Raw genomic sequence first — 12,934 nt, 5'->3', positions numbered from 1 at the left:
TTAATTCCCACTTTGATAGGCTCCTTTACTTTCTTTTTTGTGTAGGTTGATGAATCAAAGTCTTATCAGAGAATCATTATCATCACAAGTTAAAGGGGATAGAGAAGCATTGAGCATGATGAATAGATTAATTAGCAAAAACTACAAAGTTGACATTGAAATGAGTATAGCCATTGAAGCTTATTAATAACATTGAGATTTGAGTCTATTGAAAGCCTTGCTTTAAGGGGAAAATGGGTTACATTAACAAGAAAGTTTATGCCACCTCTCAAGAAACCTAACAAAAACTTGTAAACATTTGTTTGGCTGCGGGAAAATGATATCTTCTCCTAATCACAATAGCGATGGATGAATAATAATTAATCATATTAAAACTCATAGCTCTTAAGTGAAACACACAAAACTTGGTTGCTTAAGATTCTATGTATATAATTAAATCTTCAAGAAGAAACATAAAGACCTGCCTAACCCTATCTAATTCCATTTTGAGGTAATTGACAACAGTTCAAATCAATTGATGAAGTCTTTGATTCAAAGATAAATTGTAAATAGGATTATCAACTTCAATAGGTAGTTGAAACACAAATTTCAAGTGAATCAAATTAATATGCTAATGTAAACTATAATCTGTTTATCAGTTGTTAAACCACTAAGCGTTGAGTGACTCATGCATGCTGTTTTATTAAGCATTTTATCACCAAAATATTCTTCTCTTTAGTTATATCAGTTGGAAGTTGGATGCTTATTGTTGCCGGAATAATAATTTACTAATTAATGAAAATGATATCAAGGGAAAGAATATATACGATTTGGTTTCTTCACTGATAAGGTGGTGCATAGTGCAATAAATTTATATGGCAGGAATATGTACCTGTATAGTTCTTTTTCTTTTTGGTCAATGGCTCTGATATTCCTTAGAAATCTGAGGAATGTGTAACTATCAATTGTCATTCATCTCATAAACACATTAGCGGATAAGAATAACTTGCACAAAATATAGCAAGAACAATTATATATAAATAAATATTGCTGTCTGATACAAAATGTGGAAGCTGCATTCTGTCATTGTATAATCAAGACTCACTAAAACAACAGAACATATAAATTTATATTGATGTCAAGAACCTCATAACTCTAAATACTCAAGGGAAGAAAAATGATTGTCGATGGTGTTTAGAGTTTCTTGATCAATATCAGTAGTTCCAACCAATTTTGGTAAAGAATATTCCAATTCTTCTCCTGATGTTGAATCACCTTGATCAATTTCTTTTCCATGTGTCTCGTTGTCTTGAGGTTGAGGGTCTACTATGCTGGAGCCCCCATCCATATTGAAGAGTTGGGACTTTATCTCCAAGCATGACTTCAAATCCTCCTCACTTCGGGCCTTGTTAATTTTATCGATAAGATCGCTTATAGCAGACAACCTTTCAGTCCTCAAACTTTTCGCTGCTCCTGAAGTGTTATTGGGATCTTCACTAAGTGCTTCAGTGGCGGCACCATTGACTGCAGACATCTTAAGCTTCTTTAGTCCCCTGTCTACAATTTGTTGCATTCTCATTCTCGCAGCATCACTTCCCACGGAGTTGGATCGTATTTGCAATTTTAGCTTTGTTATCATTAGATCATTGTTTGCCTCCATTGACGAAGCATTTGACTCGGACTCAGAAGACACATTGTCTTCCATAGACTTAACTGCCAATACTTCCTCTAGTAGATCTATATTCTGCATGTATCTGTCAAATGTTTCATTTTCCAGTTCAATATTTCGTTCCTTGTATTCCTTTAACTTTGAAAATCTCCATTCATTTATAGCTGCAGCATCCTGTAATAACTCCCAACACTTTCACTTTCACTTTCACGAAAAATGATATTCAAAAAATCACTTTAAACAACCATTGTTTGTGTATATCTTTACCTTTCTAGTTAGTGGTTTCCTTGAGCGAAATGAAATGTTCAAATTATTGAACTGGGCAAAACTGTTGGAAAGTTGTCGAAGTGATGCAACTCTACTTGCCGTTCTGAAATACATGACTAAAGATTAATGACTATTTGACGTAATACTTTTACAGTTTTAGATGAGACAAAACACGAATAAACAATTGTTCACTACAGAGTTCACCCCTGTTTCTAGAAGGAAACAGCAGACCTATTTTTAGAGGATAAAAATCCTGCATCTGTTTGTCAAAAAATAGACTTTAAATAACTTTTTTGTTTGTTCCTTCTAGTTTTAAGTTTTTAAGTTTGAAAGAATAAAACTGTGAGATGATCAGATGAACAAGATCAAAATGTGGAATGATTATCCTTGAAACTTATATAACTCACGATGATTGAGATGGCTCTACAGATTGCTGCTCAATTGGAGTAGCACTGGAAGATGGTGCCTTGTCAGGCAAAGTTGTACTTGTCTTCAAAACTGCATTCACCATAAGACACATAATATGGGGCTTAGAATGGAGTAAAAAAGATGTTAGAATCTTCACATTATAGACAAATTTAAGAAAATTAATAGAATTATACATAGATAATCTCAAAGTTATCAAATGAAAAACGCATTTATGCAACTAGTTTTGTGCCTTCTTTCAGCTTTTCAAGTAGTGGAAAAGAGTTTTTATTAATGATGCAACTGGTTAGTAGTCCTTGCACAAAATCAAACAAAGAACTTAACATGAAACTCATTGAACAATATTTTTGTAATTAAGTTATTCTATCATATTTAACATATATACTAGAAAGAAATCACCACCAAAGATGTGATTAAAATTTTCCGTTTTTCCTTTGTCTTGTAGAAAAAAAAAACTTGTTAATTGTTTAATTCAACTTTAGAAATTGTATGTATTGTACAACTTAGTTAATAACTTAATATAAAACTATTATAGTTAAACAACAACAACAGCAACAACAAAAATTTTTTTTTTCAGAAAAAAAAAAACAAATATATGTCAATCATATGTTTGCATTGGGATTTATGACAAGATAATATGACATTGCCTAATCCATGTAACTTATCTCACCAAGTGAAACAAGGCTTAGATATTTGATATGTTCCACTGATATCATCTCCCAAAAAGAAGACCGACCTCACCAATAGCAGGAATTGAAAAGGAAAGGAAGAATAAATAAATCTTTTACTCTCAACACCAAAATATACATGCATTTGCATTGTTTCTCAAATACTCATTTTAGTCATGGTTTCCCTAGGAAATGAAATTGGAAACCTATTTCCTAATAGCATAAACAAGTGACAGGAACTTCTAAGGTTTCTGAACTAGCTAGACTAGTCCAAAAAATTTTAACAGGAGAGCTTCTTTGCTAGAGCAGAACTGTAAGGCTTCCATTTGACCTCTTCTACGTTGAATATGTTAACAGTGAAGGATCTTAGGATGTCAATAAACTTCACTCTTTCAAATTGAACATCAAACCTAGTACGGATGGACATACTATAGAATATTACTAGTACAAGAAATCAATGCCCAAACCCGAACATAGCAATTTTTTTCGTCCCCAATTGTTGGGCCTCTGAATAGGATAATTGAATTCCTAATGTGTATTTTACTATTTACTATATTCTTTTCTTCTATTTATTGAACAATTTCTTCTAGACTGCTTCTACATGAGCACTACTAATACTGGCAAGTTTTCAAGAACTCTAATGTCTGCAAATCGCTATGCTCGAAACAAAATATGGAGTAATATTTTAATATCACTCAACTAGAAAGTTTTGCGAAGGGAGAAACTATTCTATCTATTTAGCTGGAATCCTTAAGTTACAAACTAACCTGTGGTCTAACCGAGGATAAATAGTGAATGAACTAAGCCAAATATATGCTCCTTTTAAGTAGCTTAAGAGCATATTAATTATAGGGCTCACAACATAGCGATTGAACTTCATTAAAGCATCAATTTTTTTAACCTCAAAATCATGAGCTAACAATGTGTACACAAGTAAAAGGAAGCTCTCAGCACACAAAAAATCAAAGGAAAACGGATACAAAAAATATATTCAAGAAAATCACGAAATCAGTGTTTGAAAAGTTAGCAGACCGTGAATATGGCAGGGATTTTGATTCCTTGAACAGCAACTCTTGCATGATTCGAACGGACACCTGCAATATTTGATTAAACACAAAAATCAAAATCAATACGAATATGACGCACGAGATGCAGTACATGGTAGAAACCCTTTTGTAATTCCCAAAAAGTAACTAAATTTCAGTTTTTTAAATAATTTTCATTAACCTACCAGAAGAGCATACATCATCAACAACAACAACAAAGATTGAGAGCCATAAAAGCGAGAATAAGAAATCAATAAACAAAGAAGATGATAGGAAGAAAGGAGGGAGAAGGAACCTAGAGCGAGCAACATTGCCGCACTGCTTGCACTTTGGCTTGTTCTGACCACGTTGCGATTTTGGAGGGTTTGCTCCACCGCTCAACGACACTGCCTTCTGGTTGTTGTTGTTCGGCGCCGGCGAAAGCGCCGCCATAGCTTGCCGCACTTCGTTATTCGAGTTCCGATTCGATGGAACCACGCGGATTTCAGCTCAAGAAGCGCCACTGCTCAAGTCCCGAGCTTTTTCTTTCTTCTTTTTTTTTTTCTCTTTCTTTTTTTCCGACGACTTTTCTTCGGCGTAATTTCCTTAATTTTGATTAATACGGTAGATATTTATATTGGGCCGAGCCTGATTCAAAATGCGGCCCAACTTCTTGAAGATAGATTGGTATTATTTATTGGTCCATAGTTTTGAGCCCATTCATTTTTTTCTGCCTGGGTGGACTTTGAAAGAACGATGGAGATCCATGCGCTAGAAAAGAGAACGATGGAGATTGTCCTGAAAAAATAACAACAATAGAGAATTTTGGTCCAAGAAAAGTTCACCAATTAAAATAAGGTTATAGCCAGGTCCAAAAAAAAAAAATGAAAAATTAGGGTATTGCTAGAAGCTATAATATGATCATTTTTAAAAAATAATTATAATTAATGAACCTAATATCAAACAATATATATATATACACTCCAAGTTTTGTGATGCTAACTGCTAAACAAGTCAAACCTTTTATCATTATTTTATTGGTCTTTTTTTTTTCCCCACATGGGCTTGGATTTGTGTTTTCAGTGTTGAGTTTTGTGTCTGGACCAAGGCACCTAGTCTTAAACGAAAAAAAAGATTTTTTAGACAAATTCTTTTAAGATAAAAAAAAACGAATTTGAGTGTGAACGATTTTATCCATCAAATATATAAATTAATTTGATAATCACCAAAAATTGTATTAATTTGAAAAAACATAAATCTAATCTTTTAAGGATATTAAGTTATTTAATATTTTTCTATTATTAAATTATTTGCATTGAAAATTTTATGATAAAAATAATACTTTATTTTAAGAAAAATTTTCCTTTCCCTTTTTTGTAAAATGCTAAAATGACACTCTCCTCTCTCTATTTATAAAATATACATTCTCCTCCCTTCTAACTTTTAAGAAACCTCCTCTTTAATCCATTTTAAATTTTTTGTATTAACTAATGTTAATTTTATCTATTTTTCAAGAAAAATAAATTATTTTTTAGAAAAATATCCTTTAGAGAAAATTTTATTTTTTTATCATTAAATTTTTCTTACCAATTTAATAAATTATTTTTTTATTAATTAAATTGTATTTTTACCCAAAATATTTTTAAAACATTTAATAATTAAATTATTTTTTTCTAAAATACCTTTCAATAATTTTTTAATTAATTATGATTTTACCAAAATTTTTGTTAACAATTTTTAATATTTTACTATTAATTTTTTTATATCAATATATATTATTTTAATATTAAAAAAATCTTAGTAAGATTATTTTTCAATATCAATATATATTAATTGTTATATATATTAACAATGGTAAGATTTTTTTATTTAATGTTAATATACATTGATATCAAAAAATTAATAGTAAAATATAAAAAAATTATTAACAAAAATTTTGGTAAAATCATAATTTAATCATTAAAAATTTATTAAGGATATTTTAGAAAAAAATAATTTAATTATTAAATTTTTTATAAAATATTTTTGTAAAAATATAATTTAATCAATAAAAAATAATTTATTAAAGGATATTTTGGTAAGCAATATTTAATAATAAAAAAATAAATTTTTGCTAAAGAGTATTTTTGTAAAAAATAATTTTTTTAAAAAAAATAGATAAATTTAACATTAATTAACACAAAAGATTTAAAATAGATTAAAGAGAAGGTTTTTTAAAAATGATAAGGGAGAAAAATGTACATTTTATAAATAAAAGGGAGGGGAGTGTCATTTTAGTATCTCGTAAAAAAAGGGAAGTGGAATTTTCTCTTATTTTAAAAATATAATTATTTTAGATATATACCAATCAAATTTCGGCACTAATAAACAGAAATATGAGAATAAATTTATGCTTGGCAACAAAAAAAAGCTAAATAAACATATATGGTACTATCCATCTATCTCAACACTAATTTAATAGTCTTGTGCTACAAATTAAAACCTAAGTTATTTATATTAATTATTGTAACTGTAATATATTATGAACTTGCATTATTGCATTCATAATGCATAGAAGTGGCCACATTTTGGAGCAGTAACGATCGAAGTAAATTGCAAGAAAATGGATGAGGGTCTGTGTCTTTAACCATCTCTCTCAGATTTGATATTTACCGGAAGATAAAAATAAAATTTGCTTGTTTGAAAAGGTGGTCCACTTTATGCCTTCGAATAATTAGTCATTAGGTTTCCGCCTTAATAGATACCCTGGTGTAAACAAAAAAAATTGCAAGAAGCTCAGCATATTTATTTAAGGCCAAATCATCGATCATTGCTAAAAACAAGTCATTAACACTAAGAGTTTTCCTCCCTTCAAAGATTTGTGCATGTGATGGTAGAACCTGTCGCATGATATCTACCACCGTATTAGGTGGCAATAAGCATTGATCTTCTTCACTACGTGCATTATTATTATCATTGTTCTTGTTTGAACCTATATATACAGCAATAGACTCAATAAGTTTGTGTTTGTTAATTAGTACATAGCTTTTTAAAATAAAAGAAAAGAAGTGTATTTATGTTTTCGTAGTGGCCTTACCAGAAGAATTTAATTGCTTCTCGTTGCTGGAAATTTTGAAAGATGAAACGTCCTTGACGTTCCATTATACCTAACTGAAAATAATTCAATGAATCAATGCAAATTTAAGTGACTTATATATATTCATTAGCTTTACACACTGTTCTTGATATATATATATATATATATATATATATATATATATATATATATATATATATATATAGTTCTAATAGCACGCATGAGTGAAATATATTTAATTTATATCGATTTACTTGCAATTTATTCTTATTATTATGTGGCAACATGATTTGGAATAAATGTAAATGTAACTAAATGCTGTTAAATATATGTATTGCAATAATTTACAAGGCATTTCAACGGAAATGCTTACGATGGAATCCAATTTAACAGATTATTTTTTGTATAATGGTGCCTAATGAATTTTGATAACATGTATGCATGCATCGTAATACTATTCCCTTTTTCTCTACTTTAAATTTATTATTGAGGAACAATTGGTGACATTATACAGATAAATTAGGGTGGAGAAATCCTGAGTGCATACCGTTAGGGTGTGATTTAATTAGTCCCTGTTCTTAGAGGAAGGAGCCCCATTCAGGTCTACTCTGATTACATGAGGGGCTTCCATGGCACATTCAGAGATTAATTATTTGGGCAGTGTTATCATTGTAAGCAGGACATGATACATGCATGTATGTTGCCATGTTTTTTGAACAAGTTCTAAAACAATAATTCAAATTTTGCAGGAAATTCAAGTTGGGTTGGGTCCTTGAGGGGAACTGGAGAATTCCAATGCTATATCATAAGGTAATTTATAGGTGATTCGAATTAAATACAAATATTTTCGTATGAAAATGACGTGAAAAGAAGAATACTTCTTCTTTTTAATTTGAAGTCAATAAAAATAGTTAGAAGTTACAAGTGGTATAAGTAGAGTAAGTTAAAATTCGAAGAAAATTAAAGAATGTTATAGAATTTTAACTAGAATCGAAGTATGATACCATAACTTGATCAACTTGAAGACGATACATATATATAATATATGAAAGTCTAGAATATCTAGTGATAATTTTTTATTATAGTTAAAATTAGATAAGCTAGCTTAGTTGCAATCTTTAACTTAGTCAAAAAATAAATTGTTACCTAATCACGTGTTGAAAACAAGTGGTAATTTATTTTTTTTCTAGTATTATAATTTTTAAAAAGCTATATACAGATGGTTAAGGTATTTGTTAATGTATGTCATGTATCGCATAGAATTAGTAAATAAAAATAAAAAAAGTAAGATTTCTTATATATGTAATTTCTTTGCATAAATTTTCATAATATATAAAAAAACATCATAAATTTTTCTATATATTTTAAGAAATTGTAATTTCACTATTTTATTATATTATTTTTACTATTGTCTAAATTCTTGTTCATATCCATCCATTTTTCGTCGACAAATTTTAATTGCGTTATTTTGTCCAAATTAAATCTAATACCATACAAATAATAGTTAACAATTATTTTACTACACCGTAAATTTTCAACTATTATTTTTACATTAATAAAACTACATGTGAAATTTTTTTCTTACTTTAAATATATCTAGTTTCTACTCTGGTATCTGTTGGTTAAAGGCGGCCCCTATAACCAATACCCTGAGGAAACTGATTTCTTTAGAAGAGAATGAAGATGGAACTCAGAATACGCCAAAGGAATATTCCAAGAATCCCGAGTTTCATTGGCATTACAAGACAAGATTTCGCGACGGTTATGTTCCAATAGCTAAGATGCTAGCAAAGCAAGAACGGGCAGGGGAGAATGCATTGGAGAGATATGATGTTGAAAGTGCATATGAACAAGTAGGTCTCATTGTTCCATGGCGAAAACTGAAGGACACAGAGGCTTCCTTATGATGATTCCAATGGAACTCATGTTTATGTTGCCCACAACAAGGGGTTTCTCTTGTTTCAAGTGAACACATTATATATTATATAAGATTGAAGGTTCATGAAAAAATAATTTACTTATTCAGAACTTATTCAGAACAATTAAAAAAAAAGAATCCTACATAAAGGAAAGACAACTTATTCAGAACAGCTGTCCCAAAAAAAAAAAATTTCAGAACAATCGCAGTCTTGCCTCAATATCTAAAGTTGAAATCTTATCAAAAGCTTTTTCTATCTCAACTCCAGTGGTTGACCAAAAAGAAGTCAATGCAAATATGCTTTCAAAAAATATTCAATTCAATTAATGGACTTAAGACTTCAGAGACAGTGACAATTAATTCCTTAGAAATTCTGAAGAATCTAATCTCAACTCTCATTATTAACTACAAGTCTACAACCAAGACTTTAGTAAGAATAAAGAGGTGAAGGGTGTGGCCAAGATGAAGTTGAAAGGTCAAATTAGACCCCAAAATATTGAAAGCCGTCTTAGGCAGTGGTGGTGATAGATTTTCAAATGGCATAATCTATCAACACTACTTTCAGGCTTTCAGCAAAAAAGGAATTGAAGAAAACAAAAGAATAAAAATGTTTATGTTCCCCTTATTGCTTTACAAGATTTTAACTTTCCACTTTACTATTTCTGATCAAAATGGACTGCTACATATTCCAATTTCCAAACAACTTTAGAAAATATTGACAAACTATAACACATAACTCTAAATCCCTCAGGTTGACCTCAATATAACACATAGATTGTCAAATTGTTGGTCCTACAGAAGGTCACTAAATTTGGCATTTCCTGAACTGCCTCTATTAACCTTTTTGAAAATTGTTTGAGGTTTCTGAAAGCTGCAATGCTTGCTTCAAGCTTTCCACTATCTCACTCATGGATGGCCTGTCCTCGGCATTCTTCTTCAAGCAATTATCTGCCAACTTGGCGATCTTTCGAGCCGAAACAAGGGAGTATTGGTTCCTGAGGCGAGGGTCTACTATGGTGCTGAATCTGCTAGTATCAGCAGGGTACTTCTTGACCCACTCTAGAAGCTTCTGTTCTCCTGTGGGACGATCTCTTTCCAGTACCCTCCTGCCTGTGAGAATCTCGTAGAGCACCACGCCGAAACTCCATATGTCACTCTTAGCTTTGAGATGTCCTGTTCCAACATACTCCGGCGCTGCATATCCCTGTGTTCCAACTACCTGATGATAAGAGAATTTTTAGAATGTTAAATTAGTTCAAGAATGCTGATTGTAAACAAAGAACCAAGAATGCATAATCCGCTATGTATCAAAGAATCCAATCTAGTTGGCAAACCATGGAAACTTGGATTTTCAATGATGCATAACAATTGCTATATGAAAAGCCATGCATTTAACACTTAAAAGTTGTAATGTTGGAAAATACATAAACTAGAGATTGAGAATAAATAGACTGTCTGAAATCAACTTACTGCAGTAGATACATGAGTCTGATCACCGGTTGGGCCCTCCCTAGCTAGACCGAAATCCGAGAGCTTGGGATGGAAACTTTTGTCCAACAGCACATTTGAAGATTTGAAATCTCTGTAGATCACCTACAAAATGAAATAAATGTAATGATCATCAACCATCTATATACAGAATCATCTGCATAATTATTTTTAAGCTTTGAATTGCCATTTAATTCCCCATATTAAGCAAGTTGATCTAAACCTTTACATAGCATATTCTATACACATTCTTTAAGTACTATGGATATCTTCATAACACAATAAGCAGGCTCAAGTGAACATATTATTATAGAAAATGACATGTAGATAAACTAATAGATATTGTCAACAAAATCCGAATCCTTTGCCAAGACAAGGTACCTGAACTTCCAATCCCTCATGTAAGTAATCCAATCCTTCAGCAGCACCAAGCATGATCTGCAATCTAGTTTTCCAAGGCAAGTGAGGTAAAGAATGGTTGAAAAGATGATCCTCTAGGCTCCTATTTGGCATGAATTCATACACCAATAGCCTTTGAATTCCTCTCTCGGTGTCTACAGAGCAGTATCCCAATAACTTAACTAAATTGGGGTGGTTAACGATGCCGAGAAATTGAACTTCAGCAAGCCATTCTTTGTGCCCCTATACAAGGAATTAGAGAGCAACAACATGAGAACTTAGCAAAAGTGTGACATAGCTATGGATCCAAAACCAAAAGCATAAAAAGTTACCTGAAAGCCACGAGTGTTGAGCTTTTTGATAGCAACGAGAATTGGATCCTCATGTCGATGTAGAGGTGGAATGGTTCCTCTATAAACACTTCCGAAACCACCTTCACCGATCTTGAGCGTTCTATTGAAACCATTGGTTGCATCTACGAGCTCCCTGAGAGTGAAGACCCTGAAATTGTGCTGGTTCTCCTTATACAATTCATTAACACTCCTTGGCGATGGCGATAACGATCGCGAGTTGGTGGACTTCACCTTGCTGTTCCTGGTTGTTTTTTGCAGCTGTGGCTCGGATTTGGATTTTCGTTTGAAGAATAAACACATCATATTGTAAGCATGAATTCGGTTGAACTTAACCGAATATTCTGAAGAATGAAATGATGGATGAAAAAGGCGCGTGGGAAATGGTGCAAGTTGCAGAAGAGAAATAGAAAGAGAAGCCGCGTGAATTCGTTGCAGAAATAAATATTTTATAAAATAATGGATAGAAATGGACAGAAGTGAGACCCAGTTGTCATCAGTCATCAGCTCACGTAAGACATTACACCCATTCATATTCATATTTAGATTTTGTGTGCCTCTTAATAAACCGCATTCGGTTTGAAATATAAGCAGGTTAAGATTTTATATAAAAATATAATTTGTATCAAAATTAATTATTAATATAAAATATATACTAAAAATAAATTTAATAATAAAAATATTATTTATACATAAAAAATCAAACATTATATATTTATATTAATTTTAATATATATTTAATATAATTAATTAAATAATATATATTTATATACAAATTTATTGATATTAATTTTGATATATAAATAATATTTTAATAATTAACATGTAAGATGCACTAACTGTATTAGTTGTATATTAAAATTTGTTATTAACGTAAAATATATATTAAAATATAAAATAAATATTACAATTAAATTAAATTTTATATATTTATATATAAATAAATAATAATTAATTTTTTGAGTAAATAATTCTTTTAAAAATATATTATATTAAATAATTTAGTTAAAATTATTAAATTATTTAATAAATTTTATTTTGACAATGGAAAAAATTCACTAACAACGATGTATATACATGAAAAAGTATATATACATGTGTTTACACTCATATTTCAGCTAAATTACTTTTTGTTCATCATGAATTATTCTGATAAATAGCCCCGGCGATCTAATTAGCAACTAACAACCATATAACTGATAAAATTGATAAACTCGAAATCAATGTGAAATGGAGAAAATAGTTGGAAGTCATTTATTTTTCTTTCCCTTTGACGGGCTTTATTTTCCCACGGTGTTTCTTTGCATTATTTTTTGATTTGGTCATAAACCTAAGCATGCATTTGAATTCCGCATCTGTCACCAATAGCATCACATAAGCGTCACACTTATTATCTTATTTTTTAATTTAGGTCAACGTGTAATATCCTTGTAAGACTATGGTGGACTAATGCTGGTCAAAATAATGTTGACGATAATGTACAAAAATAATGCTAATTGTTTGCCGATGAAAGGAACATTTCATCCATATGTATATAGCCATAGATAAGGATTGCTGCGTTGATTAAAATAGTGTTACCTTTAATTTCTATGGAATTATATATTTGTATGTATGTGTGTTAAAATATTTTATTCACTTACGGTGGAACCTGCACATGCGAATGCGATTC

The 12,934-nt window shown here is 30.7% G+C and overlaps 2 protein-coding genes across 3 annotated transcripts; both read right to left on the bottom strand.

Annotated features, from left to right (window-relative positions):
* Positions 1 to 997: 997 nt before the first annotated feature.
* On the bottom strand, positions 998 to 4,646 carry LOC112747863 (uncharacterized). 2 transcript variants are annotated; one of them, XM_025796069.3, is made up of 5 exons: positions 4,351 to 4,646; positions 4,042 to 4,103; positions 2,323 to 2,413; positions 1,916 to 2,018; positions 998 to 1,840 (listed from the first exon to the last, which is right to left on the bottom strand). In XM_025796069.3, the coding sequence occupies exons 1-5, from the start codon at positions 4,485 to 4,487 to the stop codon at positions 1,127 to 1,129; spliced, it is 1,107 nt and encodes a 368-aa protein (XP_025651854.1). In that variant the 5' UTR covers positions 4,488 to 4,646; the 3' UTR covers positions 998 to 1,126. The 2 variants fall into 2 exon arrangements, with proteins under 2 accessions (XP_025651854.1, XP_025651855.1); XM_025796070.3 differs by having other exon boundaries at positions 998 to 1,822.
* Positions 4,647 to 9,329: 4,683 nt separating this feature from the next.
* Positions 9,330 to 11,807, bottom strand: LOC112747861 (probable serine/threonine-protein kinase PBL19). The gene is made up of 4 exons (XM_025796066.3): positions 11,248 to 11,807; positions 10,898 to 11,158; positions 10,499 to 10,621; positions 9,330 to 10,247 (listed from the first exon to the last, which is right to left on the bottom strand). The coding sequence occupies exons 1-4, from the start codon at positions 11,803 to 11,805 to the stop codon at positions 9,864 to 9,866; spliced, it is 1,326 nt and encodes a 441-aa protein (XP_025651851.2). The 5' UTR covers positions 11,806 to 11,807; the 3' UTR covers positions 9,330 to 9,863.
* Between the last annotated feature and the right edge of the window lie 1,127 nt (positions 11,808 to 12,934).

The sequence above is a fragment of the Arachis hypogaea genome, chromosome 15 (genome assembly GCF_003086295.3).
Source record: "Arachis hypogaea cultivar Tifrunner chromosome 15, arahy.Tifrunner.gnm2.J5K5, whole genome shotgun sequence".
Lineage (NCBI taxonomy): Eukaryota > Viridiplantae > Streptophyta > Magnoliopsida > Fabales > Fabaceae > Arachis > Arachis hypogaea.
This window is presented reverse-complemented; position numbering and strand designations above follow the sequence as displayed.

Bases quoted from the DNA above. Each gene is read 5' to 3' on its own strand.
- LOC112747863 (XM_025796069.3), bottom strand. From the start codon at position 4,487: ATGGCGGCGCTTTCGCCGGCGCCGAACAACAACAACCAGAAGGCAGTG. The intron at 4,104-4,350 runs GTTCCTTCTCCC...CAAATATTGCAG, and splicing joins GGCAATGTTGCTCGCTCTAG to GTGTCCGTTCGAATCATGCA. The intron at 2,414-4,041 runs GTCTGCTAACTT...TGGTGAATGCAG, and splicing joins AAATCCCTGCCATATTCACG to TTTTGAAGACAAGTACAACT.
- LOC112747861 (XM_025796066.3), bottom strand. From the start codon at position 11,805: ATGAATATGAATGGGTGTAATGTCTTACGTGAGCTGATGACTGATGAC. The intron at 10,622-10,897 runs GTACCTTGTCTT...TTCATTTTGTAG, and splicing joins ATGAGGGATTGGAAGTTCAG to GTGATCTACAGAGATTTCAA. The intron at 10,248-10,498 runs GTAAGTTGATTT...TCTTATCATCAG, and splicing joins AGACTCATGTATCTACTGCA to GTAGTTGGAACACAGGGATA.